This window comes from Lissotriton vulgaris, chromosome 6 (genome assembly GCF_964263255.1).
Source record: "Lissotriton vulgaris chromosome 6, aLisVul1.2, whole genome shotgun sequence".
NCBI lineage: Eukaryota > Metazoa > Chordata > Amphibia > Caudata > Salamandridae > Lissotriton > Lissotriton vulgaris.
The window spans coordinates 362113366-362128478 of NC_141694.1; the positions used below are offsets into that span (position 1 = coordinate 362113366).

Consider the following 15113-nt stretch of genomic DNA (forward strand, 5'->3'; position numbering starts at 1 on the left):
AGGTAGTTGAGTTTCATCATTTCTTATGATTTTTAAATAATATTTCAAGTTTTCAAAAGTAGATATAAGAAATTTAAAAGAAAAGCAGACAATGGGTTCCTATGGAGAAAATACAGATTACTAGTAAATCCGGTAAGGATTACTTTTGCTGTTCAGTACTGGGCTGCAAGGTACAGTACTGGCTTCTTCCCTGCTCACAGGTGAGTACTTCGGAATTCGGCTTATTTTATATGAATATTTTCAGTTTCCAAAAATTCACACTCAGAACATTTTCGAGCTAAAATTAGTCAATGTTATCCAATGGCAGGCAAGTGAGTTACCAGTTTCCAGGCGAGTACTTGGCTGATGAAGTTAAGGTTCTGGGCATAGACTCAGGGGCCCCCCAGGGTCAGCTAAGTACAATTGGTTCAGACCCAGCAGCAAAGGGGCGGCTGGGTGCAGAGGTAATTAGGCCAAATGATATCCAATGTGGGAAAGGGGCTGAGTGAATTTTGTTTTTCTGCTGGTATTGACGAAAACTATCGTTCACGCATATTTTGAAGGGAAATGACTGTTTATTGGTAGTTACTGAGAAGGGACTACGATGAGAATTGGTTTGGTATTAACGAAAACTTTATGGTTCACTCGTGTTTTTAATAGAATAATGGCTGTGTTTAAACTATGGTAATGGTAAAGGGCACTTAGACGATAAAGATTTTATAAAATTAGTTATTTGGAGAAGTTGGGTTGTTTTTTGAGCAGATCATCATACATATAACAATATAATCCCAGGTGCATTTAAATAACACATTAGAATTATTGACATATCGCATTGTCTAACATTATGATAAGTGTCTCGATGAAATGAAATTTTATGTGATCAGACAGTGTGTGGTGTGGAATCAAGAATTAAAAGCCTTGTGTGAATGATGGAATAAAACTGCAAGAATTGTAATAAAGCCATCATTGATAAAGTTTATCAATACCATCAGAAAAACAAAATTCATTTTGTAGTCCTTTTTTAGTGACTACACTGACAATGTTTCTATCAGCTCGAGTATTAGTTTACTCTTAGTCCATCTTCAGTTTCGGCAACTCTAGTCTACATCCTGACTATCTAATTAGTCCTTTGTCAGTGTTTACTGACATTGATCGTGCTAAATAAACAACGAAAAAGGACTCCTTTTGTGTCTTCACACGGAGAAGATAATGCTGTCTGAGGGAAACTCCCGTATCCACAGGTAAGTTGCTTTCAGCTGGATTGAAAACCGCTAAATTCAATAACATGTCAGTGAATTTAATTGTGATTAGCTAAAATCGATAGTCTTTCACTTTTTTAGCTACTGTGTCCACGGGACTACGCTATTATCATACGAATACCACAAACGGCTTTCAGCTCACGCAGGTGAGTCACGGAGAGCGTACTACTTTTGTTAACCCACAACTCTATTTAAAGACACGACATTGGAATATATCCTATTCATACCTTTAGGTTGCCATCAAAACTCTTGCATTATAAACAGTCTCGAAAGGTAAGCCCAAGCATATTGGGAAACCACTAAATAAATTCATACTAAACACTGTGCTAAAACACTGTATATCTTAATTTGTATACAGATTCTAACAGTCTTTGGATTTAACGCATGGCATTTCGCGTGTCCTTGCAAACTATTACATTTTAACTAGTTAAGATAACCATTCTTGAAATTCCCAAAAACGAACTAGGTTAACCAAATAACTTTTTACTAGGTATTCTAATTCATAAAATTGTACTTGAGTATCACATGAGTGATTGTTTTGCAACGTAAAAACAACCAGCTAATAGAAATTGATCTTTAAAAGGATCATTTAAATATTCAGCAATTTCATGTAAATGAAAAAAGACAATGGCATCGTTTTAATACGTTCTTTTTATTTTTCTTTCCTTTTAAACAGAACCCCTGAACAATAGGTTCCGAAATGCATTGGGTCATTTATTGAAATGTATTTGGCTATATATGAAATACCCATATCATTGAAATATTGTGATATGAAATGTAAAAATGTATGTTCTATGAATGTGATAGTTTGAATTCCTGTATTACAAAATTAAAATGTTACAAAGGAATACCACATCTCGTTGTTGCATGTCAGAGCCTAGCAGCCATTAGGGGGCTAGGCCACTTTCAAATGTATATGAATGTTAGCAGGCATTAATCTGACATAGCACACATACCAGAACAGTTGCACTAACTCCATAGAAAATTTTGAGTGCGATTTCCACACACATACATCATGTTATTTGTGCAGGCCTCACAGATGCTGCCTCGTTTTCCAACAGGTCTCAACTGGCTTGCCGTTGAAGGTAGATCCTCTTACAAGACACCATGCATCACACAAAGCCCTACACCAGAATGCCCTGCTGTACCTCACAAACTCAAAAAAGCAGGTGGCTCCAGAACGATGCGGAGCACTAACACTTTGCGAGTCCTTATCTACTGCTGGTGTGCCTGACAAGCCGTCCATAGGAGCGAAAATCGGCCCCCTTTGAGGACTAAAGACCGCTGCAGCCGCTGAACTTTACCCACCTCGCCGGACCCGCTTCGCGGGTCCCGCAGCGCCGCGTGCTGCAGAGGCTGCTGACACTTTGGGGACACAGAACAGGAGGAGCGGGCAGGTGAGAGCCGGCGGGGCTGCGAGCACGTAGGCAGGGACTCCAGTGACCAAGAGTCCCTGCGCGCCCATTTGACACACCTGGGCTGCTCTCCCCGCTGGCCACACCCGCCTGTCCACTAACCAATTAGGAAGTACCAACAGAGTATAAAATTGACCACTATCCCCGCTCCGCGGGAGCGTGCCGGGAGAAGCCCGGGACAAGGGCGGGACCGTCTGTGGCCGTCAGGGGCCGAAGGAGGCCGGGCTGGGCCAGTCCTCTGATATCAACTTTAAGGGATCCCATAGCAACAAGCGATAGATAAGTGTCATACATTGTTGTGTAGTAACAAGGTTGGTGACCATAATAAATATGTCTGCATCCCCAAATAGTACTATCACAACGACCCCACCTGTTGGGACTGGACCACTGGTAATTGGACCGCTGGATAAATTCTTCTTTAACCGCCCTTCCCAAAACATTGACAAAGAGATAACACTTGCAGAGGCGTGCTGAGCGCAGATTGTCTATTGAACTACTTAAAAACTCTACGGACAAGCACCCTGCCCAAATCTATCCTGCATTGTTAACACCGTTATCCTCAGTAAATCTCCCTGTTGTAATTGAGCAATATGATGTATCCTCAAATGTAACAAGTAAGGACAATATAAATAAACTGACTTCTCCTTGTGTGAGTTACATTGATCCTACGATTCTCCCAGAACCAGCTGCCCAGGTTACCTTGACCCAACCCAAGCACGGATCAAAAAGTAAAAGGACTACTATAACAAGAAAATGTCAATTTGTTAAACCCCCACAAAAACATAGAAAGGTACATAAAAGCACGTGTACTAGAAAGGTTGCCACTGAAGCAAGTTGTAGTATAGAAAGCCTACAGGATGGGGATGTTGTTTTATTAAACAGCCCAGATCCCGGAAGCAATAATTCCCCAGTGACAGGTCTCCCAATTGATGATAAGCTATCACCCCTCCAAAACTTGATCCCTGAGTTAGAAAAGTTGCTTAGATTGCTTCTTTCCCCGATTGAGGACCGAATTGGTAAGCTCTCTGACCGATTAGACCATTTTGAACAGGTAACACTAGACAATTTTTATTCTACAAAAGCGTTGATTAAAACTCATACAAGGGCAGATGAAAGCAGTAAGTCCCAGAGCAATACCCATTGTGCTAGTCAGGAAAAGGGAAGAAGGCAACAAACCAACCCTTCACTGCCACCTAAGCCAGGTAGTGCGGTTGCAAAAAGACCTCCCAAGCCTGTTGAATTAGCTCTACCAGGTCCTGCTGTAAATCCTATTAACACTGTAATCCCAGCGCAGACTGAGGCGCAGCAACCGCCTTCAATACCAAATCCTCCGTCTACCGTTGGAATAGGGGGTAATGTGTGTCCTACAGTAGGTAATGCCCCAGCACCTACCCAACTAACTAATACGCAGCTAGCAGCAAATAAACCTGCACCCCACCCTGCTCCTATAGCTACCAAACCAATCCCAACACCCTTGATAAAGCCACCACATAGGAAACCCCCCATGAACCTTGCCCCATATTCTTTCCCCTATGTAGCAGTCCTCATAAATGTTCCACCACTACCAGTAGGACAGAGAGAAACCTTCCAGATGCTTAAAAATAAGATCATGCACTGGTTAAGGGTGAATCGGCCTCTACCTGGAGATGTCGATGGTTTAATCCTGGGGGTAAGGAGAATAGACTGGATAGGCTACACAACCAAAAGCCTGGGAGGGAATTGTATTGTGGTTAACTTCCAAGATCCAAGGGTGGCAGGATGGATAACTAGACAGGGATGGGGCATAAATAAGGGAGGAATTGGAATTGTCGACCTTACTTTCTTTTATCCCCGTCCAACCAGTGTATCGACTGGCCTGCTCAATGAACACACAAACCCTCCCAACCTACCATGGCCGATGATTCCCACACCGGCTCCACCTCCAGTTTCAAAATTACCTCACTGGTACGAATTATAACCCTCCGGTTGGATGGCAAGATCAAGGGTGGGGATGCTGACAAATGCCACAATATTTGTGCAGTAGTGGAGGAGGAAGTAATAGTGATTTACAAGGGAGTTGTGAAGAACCTGATGTCAATTCCGGCCCAATCCCAAATGCTAGGAATGCTGGAAATGGGAGTCTGGTTGTGGTGGAAGGAGGTGGGGTAGCAAATATTAATGCTGGAGCAGGGGAACCATTTACACCTACAGTAAACGAGGATGATGACACCGATGGTGGTCTTGTTAGGGTTATTGACAGTGTTGCAAACCCAATGATTTCCCAACCATGTTTCAATAATAATAATCTTAGTGGGGGCGAGCTAAGCCTTGGTATGTTTCTATCTTGGAACATTGCTGGGCTGGGAAGCAAGCTAGACTCACAAACTTGGGTAAAATTCATTAATGGGTTTGATGTGTGTTGCTTCCAAGAAACTTGGGCTTGTGACCCCGTTTTCCTCTGTGGCTACTTAAACTTTTTCATACCGGCCTTTAGAGGAGGTAGGGGTCGGCCAATGGGAGGACTCACTATGGATTAAGCAGGACCTGGATATTTCTATCAAAGTGTTGGATTTGGGTATTAGCGATTTACAATTGTTAAGAATTGCATCAAAAAAGGGGGTTGTTATCGACCTGTACAAGTCTATGCAAGAGGCAGTAATTCAGCTAACTCTCCAACCCTAGAGGCGTTGTCCGCCTCCCTAGAAACTAAGTCCCAAGACAGTAGGGTATTAGTAGCCGGGGATCTAAACAGGACCTTCGAACCTCTTGACAGTACAAACGATCCCTTAGGGAAGGATGAGGACACTCTTTGGGGAGTACCATCTTTATGCTTAAATCCTGTCAAGCGGTGGACGAAGGATATTCTGTTACTAAATGCCATCTGTATGGAGTATGGCCTAAGGGCCCTGAATGGGAGAACACCAGGGGACAAGGAGGGTAGTTGTACTTTTGACAATGGCCATAGCAGGAGTAGAATTGATTATGTAATATGTAGTCTCCCGCTGTGGCAAGGAATTCTTGACATGGTCATTAAGCCCAGACTAGAAAGTGACCACAACCCCCTTTGTGTGACCCATAGGTGGTGGAATGTTGGATCCCAAAATATGCATTTAAGAAATGACCAGATCCCAGTAATGGCTAATGACGCACGAAGGCTAAAATGGCCAAGGGTATTGGCTAATGAAGCAATGACCTACATTAACCTTGAGGTGGATAAGGCAATTTCCACTATGGAAGCGGCCGAATCTATAACCCCCGGGTCTAGGGTTATTACAGACATCCATGATAAGCTATTTTCCCTCCTTAAACCATGTTTCATACAGCCAAAAAACAATAAAGGGAAAAACCCCCGGGAAGTTGCTAGGTGGTTTAATTGCCAGTGCAGATCTGCCAGATTGAAATTGGGCCAAGCCATTAGAGAAAGGGACAGTGCTGCAACCAGAGCGGCTAGGAAAGCGTACAAAATAGCCATCTCCCAGGCAAAGAGGAAATGGGATGAAGACCACTGGGCAGAGTTAAAGGAGGCTTCTAGCAGTAAGGACTCTAGGCTTTTTTGGAAAATTATGAAGTGGGGCAGAGGAGGTACCCCCGCAAGGCCCGATAACAATGTAGCCGAAGAGGCCTGGGTTGAGTACTTCAGACCACAATGCGCAGAAGTAAAGTATCCTGTGATGGGGGAGGTCATACTGCCAGTCTTTGCTTTTGACAATTTGTTCTCCCTCAAAGAAGTAGAGAATGCAATTACCGTATTTTCCGGCGTATAAGACTACTTTTTAACCCCTTAACATTTTCTGGAAAGTCGGGGGTCGTCTTATACGCCGGGTACAAAATTTTATGGTATTTTTTCATGCGCTTTTTCATAGCGAGGACTTCACTCGAAGGTGTCAGACCGCTTCACAATACGAAATAACAAGAAACAACACACCTTATGTTAAAAAATACAGCCACCGACCCTGGCAGCGTCCACACCCAGGCCCCGCGCCATGAATTGTGCAAGTATCGAAAGCGAGCGTTTTTTTGTCATAGCGAGGACTTCACTCGAAGGTGTCAGACCGCTTCACAATAGGAAATACCAAGAAACAACACACCTTATGTCAAAAAATACAGCCACCGACCCTGGCAACGTCCACACCCAGGCCCCGCGCCATGAAGTATCGAAAGCGAGCGTTTTTTTCTTAGCAAGGACTTCACTCGAAGGTGTCAAACCGCTTCACAAGCGAGCAAATGGCGCCATGAGTCTTACCTCGACTGCCGCTGTACACGCGCCTCCAACCGCTTGCACATCCCCAGGCAGACGAGGCAGCAGGACGAGGCAGCAGGACGTCCGAAACACGGTACATGGTAATGGGCAGCCAGCGCCTAAGATGGCAGCGCCCAGTGTGTTGACACGTTTGGCACGTTTGGGCACGCGCACCTCTCCCCTTGGCATGGGCGTGGCATAGAAAGGGGACTGTACAATGTTCCCGAATGTTCTCGAAGGCAGTAGAGCACTTGCCGTGATTGGCTGGTTGTTGTGAAGAGGAAAGGCAGTCTCGTGACCAGATAGCGTATTTGCCGTACCGTACGTGTGGTGTTGAAGACAGTCTCTGCACCTGTTCATACTGTACAGCACCAGTACCGTACATCGAGTGCAAATGGCTGACAGTCAAGAACCCGGCAAGGCTCCAGCAGCACATTCCGTGCAAATGGCAGACAGCGAAGAACCCGGCAAGGCTCCAGCAGCGCATCCAGAGCAAATGGCTGGCAGTCTAGAACTCAGCAAGGCTCCAGCAGTGGCAAGAAGAAGGAAATATGAAGCCAGTTACAAACTCAAAGTTGTGGCTTTTGCCACGGAACATAATAACTGTGCTGCTGCTAGACAATATGGAGTGACAGAAAAGATGGTTCGGGCCTGGAGAGCAAATGAGCAAGCATTGCGTAGTATGCCAAGGGGCAAGTGTGCACTAAGAAGAGGTACCCCACATTGGCCAGAACTGGAAAAGCATGTAGCAGACATGATGGCCGAGCATCGGCAAAGCGGGTATGTCGTGACCCGAAATAAAATCAGATTGGTTGCACTTCAGTGGGCCAAATCTAATCCCGATCTCAGCCACAGATTTAAGGCCACTGTATCCTGGTGTACCAGATTCTTGGGAAGCCATAATCTGGTATTGCGGCAAAAGACAAAAATTGCCCAGAAATTACCTGCGGATCTTGATGCCAAAATGCATAGCTTCCATCGCTACGTTATTAGGCTGCGCAATGAACATGTGTATGCGCTAAGTAGCATCGGAAACATGGATGAAACTCCGATGAATTTTGATATGATTGCCAACAAAACTGTCCATCAAAAAGGCGAAAAGACAATTTTAATAAAAACAGGACATGAGAAGTCCAGTTTCACAGTGGTACTTGCATGCACAGCTGATGGTGGCAAACTGAGACCAATGGTTATTTTTAAAAGAAAAACAATGCTGAAACTTAAGTTTCCTGTTGGTTGTTTTGTGCATGTGAATGAGAAAGGATGGATGGATGAAGAAGGGGTAAAGCTATGGCTTGATAACGTATGGAGCAGGCGACCAGGTGGACTTCTACAAAGGCGTAGTCTACTGGTGTGGGATATGTTCAGGGCTCATTTAACTCCCAGCACCAAGCAAAGGCTGGCAAGACTAAAAACGGATGCTGCAGTTATACCTGGAGGACTGACATCGTTGGTGCAGCCACTGGATGTGTGCCTAAACAAGCCATTTAAAGATCGCATCCGAGAACAGTGGAATGAGTGGATGGTTAGCGGTGAAAAAACATTCACAAAAGGAGGAAACATGCGTGCTCCACAGTTGGATGTTTTGTGCACCTTTGTTATAAAGGCCTGGAACGACATTGATGCAGAAACTGTAATAAAGTCTTTCAAGAAGTGTGGCATATCAAATTCATTAGATGGTATGGAGGACGACTATCTGTGGGAAGGTGAAGAGGATGCCGAAGAAGAGACCACATCATCTGATACGGAATTGGTACAAGATCCATACGATGACTGCCTTACAGATGTACCACAAGATCTCATTGACTTACTTATGAGATCAGATGACGAAGAGGAGGATTTTGAAGGCTTTTAAAGGGAACGTTGTAAATCCTGTAGAAATCGCTTGGATTTATGGGAAGTTATGGAACGTTTAATGCACTTGCACTGTTTCATGCACTACGTAATTTATGTTTGCCGTACCGTACCGGTATATTCAGAAGTGACAGTTTTTGATATGGTTTTAAATAAAAATATTCTGAGTAAAGCAAGATTGTTTCTACAACCAATTTGTTTGCGTTCAGTCTTTGAGTTTGTAAAATAAACGCTTATAGGTACCCACTGATAAAGCCTTACTGCTCACCCACAGGGAGGAGGACTAGACTAATACGGTAAGTTCAAAATACCGGTACATTCTCGGAATGGCTATGCTGCGCTGGAAGTGGGGGGTCGTCTTAAAAGGCGAGTATAGCACAAAACCTAAAATTTTTCTGGCAAAGTAGGGGGTCGTCTTATACGCCGGGTCGTCTTATACGCCGGAAAATACGGTAGTAATGTCCAATGTGGGAGGGCACCGGGGCTAGACGGGATACCCTCGGATGTCTTTAAGCATGACATGAAGAGATGGGCGAGGTATATCTTTTTGCTGGGAAACGCTCTTGCCAGGGGGGAGGGGGGGGTTCTCCCTGAGCTATGGCAAGGAGCAATCATCATACCCATTTACAAAAAAGGAGATCGGTCTCTCCCAGCCAACTACAGGCCCATAAGTCTGATAGCAACCATACAAAAAGTAATGGGGAAAATGGTTACAAATCAGCTTATGGATTGGGTGGATGATAACAACGCTCTTTCCCCCTATCAGGCAGGATTCAGAAGGGTAACCAGCACAATTGACCAGGTCTTCCGTTTTACCATACTGCGGTGGAAGACTGTTTTGCTTGGCAGGGGCTGCCTGTATGTCGCATTTGTTGGCCTGTGGGCAGCATTTGATTTGGTCCCCAGGTACAAGTTATGGCTGGTCCTGCAAAAGCTAGGCATCCCGGTTGAATTGCTCACCCTAATCATGAGACTGCATGAATGTAATTTCGCAAGAGTCCAGTGGGGTGGGAATGGTGAGTCAACATCGGACTTCCCGGTGGAAAGGGGGGTCCGCCAAGGCTACGCCATGGCACCCTTACTTTTCTCATTATTCATCAATGGGATTGTCGAGCGAATGTTAGACGTGAGTATAGATGCACCATCGTTAGCGGGTGCCAGGGTCCCGATCCTGATGTTCGCTGACGACACCCTAATTATGTCAAAGACTCCTGCAGGGTTACAACGTGCATTAAACATATTTGATGTTTTTTGCAAAGAGCACGGCTTAGAAGTAAATGTGGGCAAAACGAAACTAATGGTCTTTTCCCCACGCCGTAAAATTCATCCCAAGGTATCCCTGAATAACACTAAGCTAGAGGTGGTTAAGGAGTTTACGTATTTAGGGGTCCAAATAGCAGAGGGCCCGGGTTGGTCCCATCGCCTGGAAAAAACGGCCTTAAACACTAACAATTATCAGGGGCATTGCGAGGGGAACACAGAAAATCCAAGACTAAACCGATTAAACCAGTCCTTATAGTATACGATGCTAAGGTCCTAGGAGCGACCTTATATGGTGCAGAGTTATGGGCTTGGGAGAACCTTTCGACCTTACAGATATCTGAAAACAGGTTCCTCAGAGGGATCACAGGCCTCCCACAGAGTACCCCCTTAATACCATTGTTCCTGGAGTTGGGTAGACGGTCAATTAGTGATAGAGCGCGACTGCGCCCTGTTCTGTATTGGAGACATCTTTGGACAACCCCTGAGATTAGGCATTATGCTGATGGTTTCCTGGCAATAATCAAGGAAGACAATTTTCACAAGATAAAGTGGCTGAAAAATCTAAGGACCATGTTAATTAACTTGGGACTTTTTAAACTTTGGACCAAACCGCAGGGGGAAGTCTTTCCAAGTAAGGAAGCCCTCAAGTCGCAATACTGGGATTGGGTGGATAACAACCTTCTGAGAGGCACTAGGTCTGATTCTATGGCGGGTCGCTTCTTGGAAGCTTAAATCTACCCTATCTTAGAAAATTACTGGGACAACATCACAGTCCCACTGGACAGGAAGTTAGTCTTCCAGTTAAGATCTGTATCCCTCCCGCTAAAAAAATTAACCGCGGGATGGCAGAGGCCGACCACTATGTCATGTCCAGTGTGTGAAGCAGCTGTTGAAAGCCTAGGCCACTTTTTATTTGTCTGCAAAGCCTATTCGTTACCTAGGAGGGTATGGCTTACCCCAGTATGCAAAAACCTTGGGACACGACATAGTGCAGTGGCATTGAGAATTCTATGTACATCTACCCAGGAGTCGATAGTTCTCGGGGTAGCCAAATATCTGGGGTGGGCTTGGGCAATCAGGCGGCGGTTGATGGGTGGGCTTAGTTAATCTGGTTTATATTAGTTTTACAATTCCCAATGTAAAATGTTATATATGTGTATTTTTATATGTTGGTATTCAATGAGCTTGCACAAACTGTTTTACATGAATATGTATATGTTAAATGATCTGTTTTTATCTGTTATGTTTGATTTTATGCTGTGCTTTTATGAGAAAATATCTCGAATAAAGCTTGTTCACCACCACTAACACTTTGCTCCTCATCCCCCTTATTCAAAAAGAAAACCACACAATCTCGCTCCTTCTCTGGAAATGTGCAGATCGTCTGGAATGCCCTCCAAAAGAATTGTGCTGAGACGCTCCTACATTGCCTTCAAACAAAGACCTTAATTGGCACACCCTTGGCAAATACCGGGGTCCTTAATCGGACCTCTGACGCCTCCATCTTTACCCTTCTCTACTTTACTCCCTCCTCTTCTCTCCCTCACCTCATACTCTTCCCCCCCCTTCTATCCCCCTTCCTCTTGAAACCCTGCCAGGCTGAACATCCCCCCCTCTCCCCCATCCTGGTTCCCCCATGCCTACTTTTTTCCCCAATTTTTACCTCCCCTGCAGCTCCGCCTGAATCTTTCACCTCTCTGCCCACTATATATGTAAATGTATCTGCTTTTGCTGCGTTTATTAGACCTCAATGGTGGTTAATTTTTTTTTAGGCTGTGCTCTTGAACAATTTCTTGTAATCTTATTTTTGCAAATATAAAGCACTCTGTTACCACCGGGTCTAGCCAGCGCTATATAAAACATTTTAAATGAATAAATTCCTTGTGGAAATCAGTACTAGTCTGGTGTAGAATCCAGTGATGGGCAGGGTTGCGTACTACCTGTGAAAACATAAAATGTATGCTTGTTCTCTTTGAAAGGACACTAAACTTGCATCAAAATAACAAAAGCTAAAATGGTGTATGCATGCCATGCAACCAGGGTTTGTGCATGGTATGGTCACTTGATATTTTGCAGAATGAGGCATTTCACTTGAGGCCTAAAAGGTGTTCAACATCCCGGGAGTATGTAAAGGTTTATCACACAAGTGACCATAAGCGATGGTAAAGCAGGGTTGGTCATTAAAAGTGGATAGGGGAACCATATTTCAAATACAATAACAATTTTATAATCTAAAGGGGCAACTTGAGCAAGTAATATTTGCAATAAAGTAAAACAAGTTAAGCAATTCTGTTACCTAGCTGAAATTGAAATTGTGATAGTAAATGCATACCAAACTTACCATCGATGGTGAACTTGCTGTCAGTACAAACATCAAGCTTCTTGATATTTTGACTTTTCGCCTGAGCTACTGCGGTGCATGCTGCCTGAAGGAGTTGTCCAAATCACAACATATAAGTGGCAGATTCAAAAAGAATTTTGTCAAAATAAAAGATAAGAGCCATGAACCTAACACACCATCACTAGTCTTCTCTTTTACTACTATGCGATAGTAAAATGTTAGTCTTGAACTATTTATGTGGCATCAAATTGTTTTATTCTTACAGTAAGAGCTCAAAGGAAATTCTGATGTTGAAGCATCAATATTGCTTAATAGGGTTTAACAATTACAGCTGAACTTCTCTCTAAAGACAATTGCAAGGCTTCTGGCAATGACAAAGTCAACTTAAAACATTCAGAGAGCATTAAAAATTGAGTACACAGAACAGTAAAGTACAATCTAGCCGCACACCTGTAGCTTAAGGATCACTTACATAATTAGTACTAATCATATTTATTGGCATATTTCAGATAGTATTCTAAACCATTACGAGCCACATCCCATAGATCCAGTCCAGGTTTAACATTTAATGTAGAACGGCCTTTCAATTTTCTCACCCACATTCAACTGCTTATCAGAGTATATCCGAACTGAAGGTTTGTAAAAATAACCCTGTCTGTATCCACCTCATAACTAGGTCTTTTTATTTACAGTGCACTCAGTGCTATCCATTTAGCCAGAAAGGCAATATACAGTTTTAAATATTACATAAGACCAATAGATGCTACCGTATCTTGGATAACACAGTAACTTGCTTGCAACTTGGAGGAAGGGGGGGGGGGGGGGGGTCGGTTGAGAGAGAGAACGTCTTTATGGTTGGGTTGAAGCTCATCACAATAAGTCTGTTGCTTAGGTTAGAATTCCTTTAAACACCAGAAGACTAGAGGCGTTAAGCGAAACGGGAACAGTTGGTTTAATAAACATTACGGTCAGGAGAACAGGAGAACATACACAGGGACAAGGTCTGAGGACTAACAAAATTTACAATCAGTTAGTGTCCTTTTATACAAAATAGGAGTTATAAAAGTTTCCAGCATACCATGTATGGTGAGGAATGTTGGCTGCTGCCTTTAAGAGTCACACTGCCTATGGTAGCCATAGATGGGTCTCACCCATAAGTGGACACAATGGGGGCAGTGGTTAATGTGTCCAGATGTCCTGCATGGGGACTGCGTGTTTTAGGTCCCGATTATCCTTGTGTTCATAACTCGTGTGTCATCTGATTTTTTATGGTGGTTTTAGGAGGGTGCATACCCCTCTGGCCATGTGCACTTATTCGGGGCAGTCTCCCTTGCCCATTGAGATGCCGCTGCGCCCAACCGTGGAACTGATCAAGAGTTTCCTGCCAAGTACGCACGCACCCTCCTACCTGTGACTTATCAATAAGCAATCCCTGGCCTTGGTCTAAGGGCCTACTTGACTACACATTTGTGAGTCGAGGTGGATGAAGTAAACCTCTTGCAGATCATTGTGAATGTATTTAATGATCAGAGGTGCTTTTGTTTGAACCAATGTTTGAAGAAAAGTATCCAGTTCATGTTATTTCGCAAGGAAAGTGGTAGTGATTACAAAAAATAAACACATGAAGGGTGAGTGACTCGTTATGTTAATATTAATTTGCAACAGATTATCTAATATGGAATTTCAAACAAATCCTGCTTTCAAATATTGGTGTATTTATTTACTTGCTTCTATTTAGATGCTACTTTCTTATATTTGTAACTACTAGGAAAAGTATATGCAATTTAGAAATTCAAGAGATGGCGGAGGTTGACATGGTCTCCATGATCGAGCTCTGCCAGCCGAGTTACAAACCCGACCTCATCTGTACATGCTGGGGACTCCTGTTGCTGATATTGCACAAAGGCATAGCAGAGAAGCCAGCTAACCCAAGCCCGCAGTGCCTAAAGGCCAACTCTCCGCCTGGTAGTAAGTGCGCGCAGCGATGTGCTGGACCTGCAGCTTACCTCCCACGCTGCGGTCACCTGGACTGCAGCTGCTCAGCACACATCGCTATTTGCAGCACATCACAATAGCTGCAGTGGACAGAGAGGATCCCACAATATACCTGGACTGTGCCATCTGGCAAATTCTCTGGCTGAAACTGAGGAGGTGGGGGAGGGGGCTGCGGCAGACTGAACGAGGCAACTGCCGCACGAGGTACCGACATATGAAGGGGAGAAATGAACGTCTGTCCCCATTGCCTGGCGCTGCCTCACTCATGACATTGTACCACCTTCCACTTGGCCCCCTCGGGTCGGACCAGCTGCCCTAGTTTGGCTGACCAGCTCTGGCATGTGAGACCTTGGGCCTACTCATGGATGAAGGCGGCCTGCTGCAATAGCCCGAGACGCATGGCCTATTGACGCTGAATCTCGCAGCGCCTGTGAGAAGACCTGTTGGCCAGTGGACCGAGCTGGTGCCGCAGGCCTTCGGCATGAACCTGGAATGTGCGGACGGTGCACTGTGGACATCGCTAGTGTGTTATCCGCCCATGAATTGGCACCACTCTGCTCACTCATGGTAGGTGGGTGGTGTAGGAAGCTGGCTCTGCATAGACCATACCAAAACGAGGTATAGTGTGCATAGAGTCCAGTGAAACTCAAAAGGTAGGCATGAGTAAAAATAGATAGCACCTTACTCTATTTGTGGTAGTATGGGCCAGCTGTAAGGCTTTCTCGGAGGGTAGTGTTAAGCATTTGTTGTACACACTCAATCAGCAAATGATGTCACACTCCAAGACT

The 15113-nt window shown here is 44.3% G+C and overlaps 1 protein-coding gene across 1 annotated transcript in view; it reads right to left on the reverse strand.

Annotated features, from left to right (window-relative positions):
- The window catches only part of LOC147707338 (ribonuclease H1-like), a 685720-nt gene that overhangs the window by 194649 nt on the left and 475958 nt on the right, over window positions 1–15113 (reverse strand). The window contains exon 7 of the mRNA XM_086926381.1: window positions 12331–12415. Coding sequence (XP_086782507.1) covers window positions 12331–12415 — 85 coding nt within the window. The remainder of the gene's footprint in view (window positions 1–12330; window positions 12416–15113) is intronic.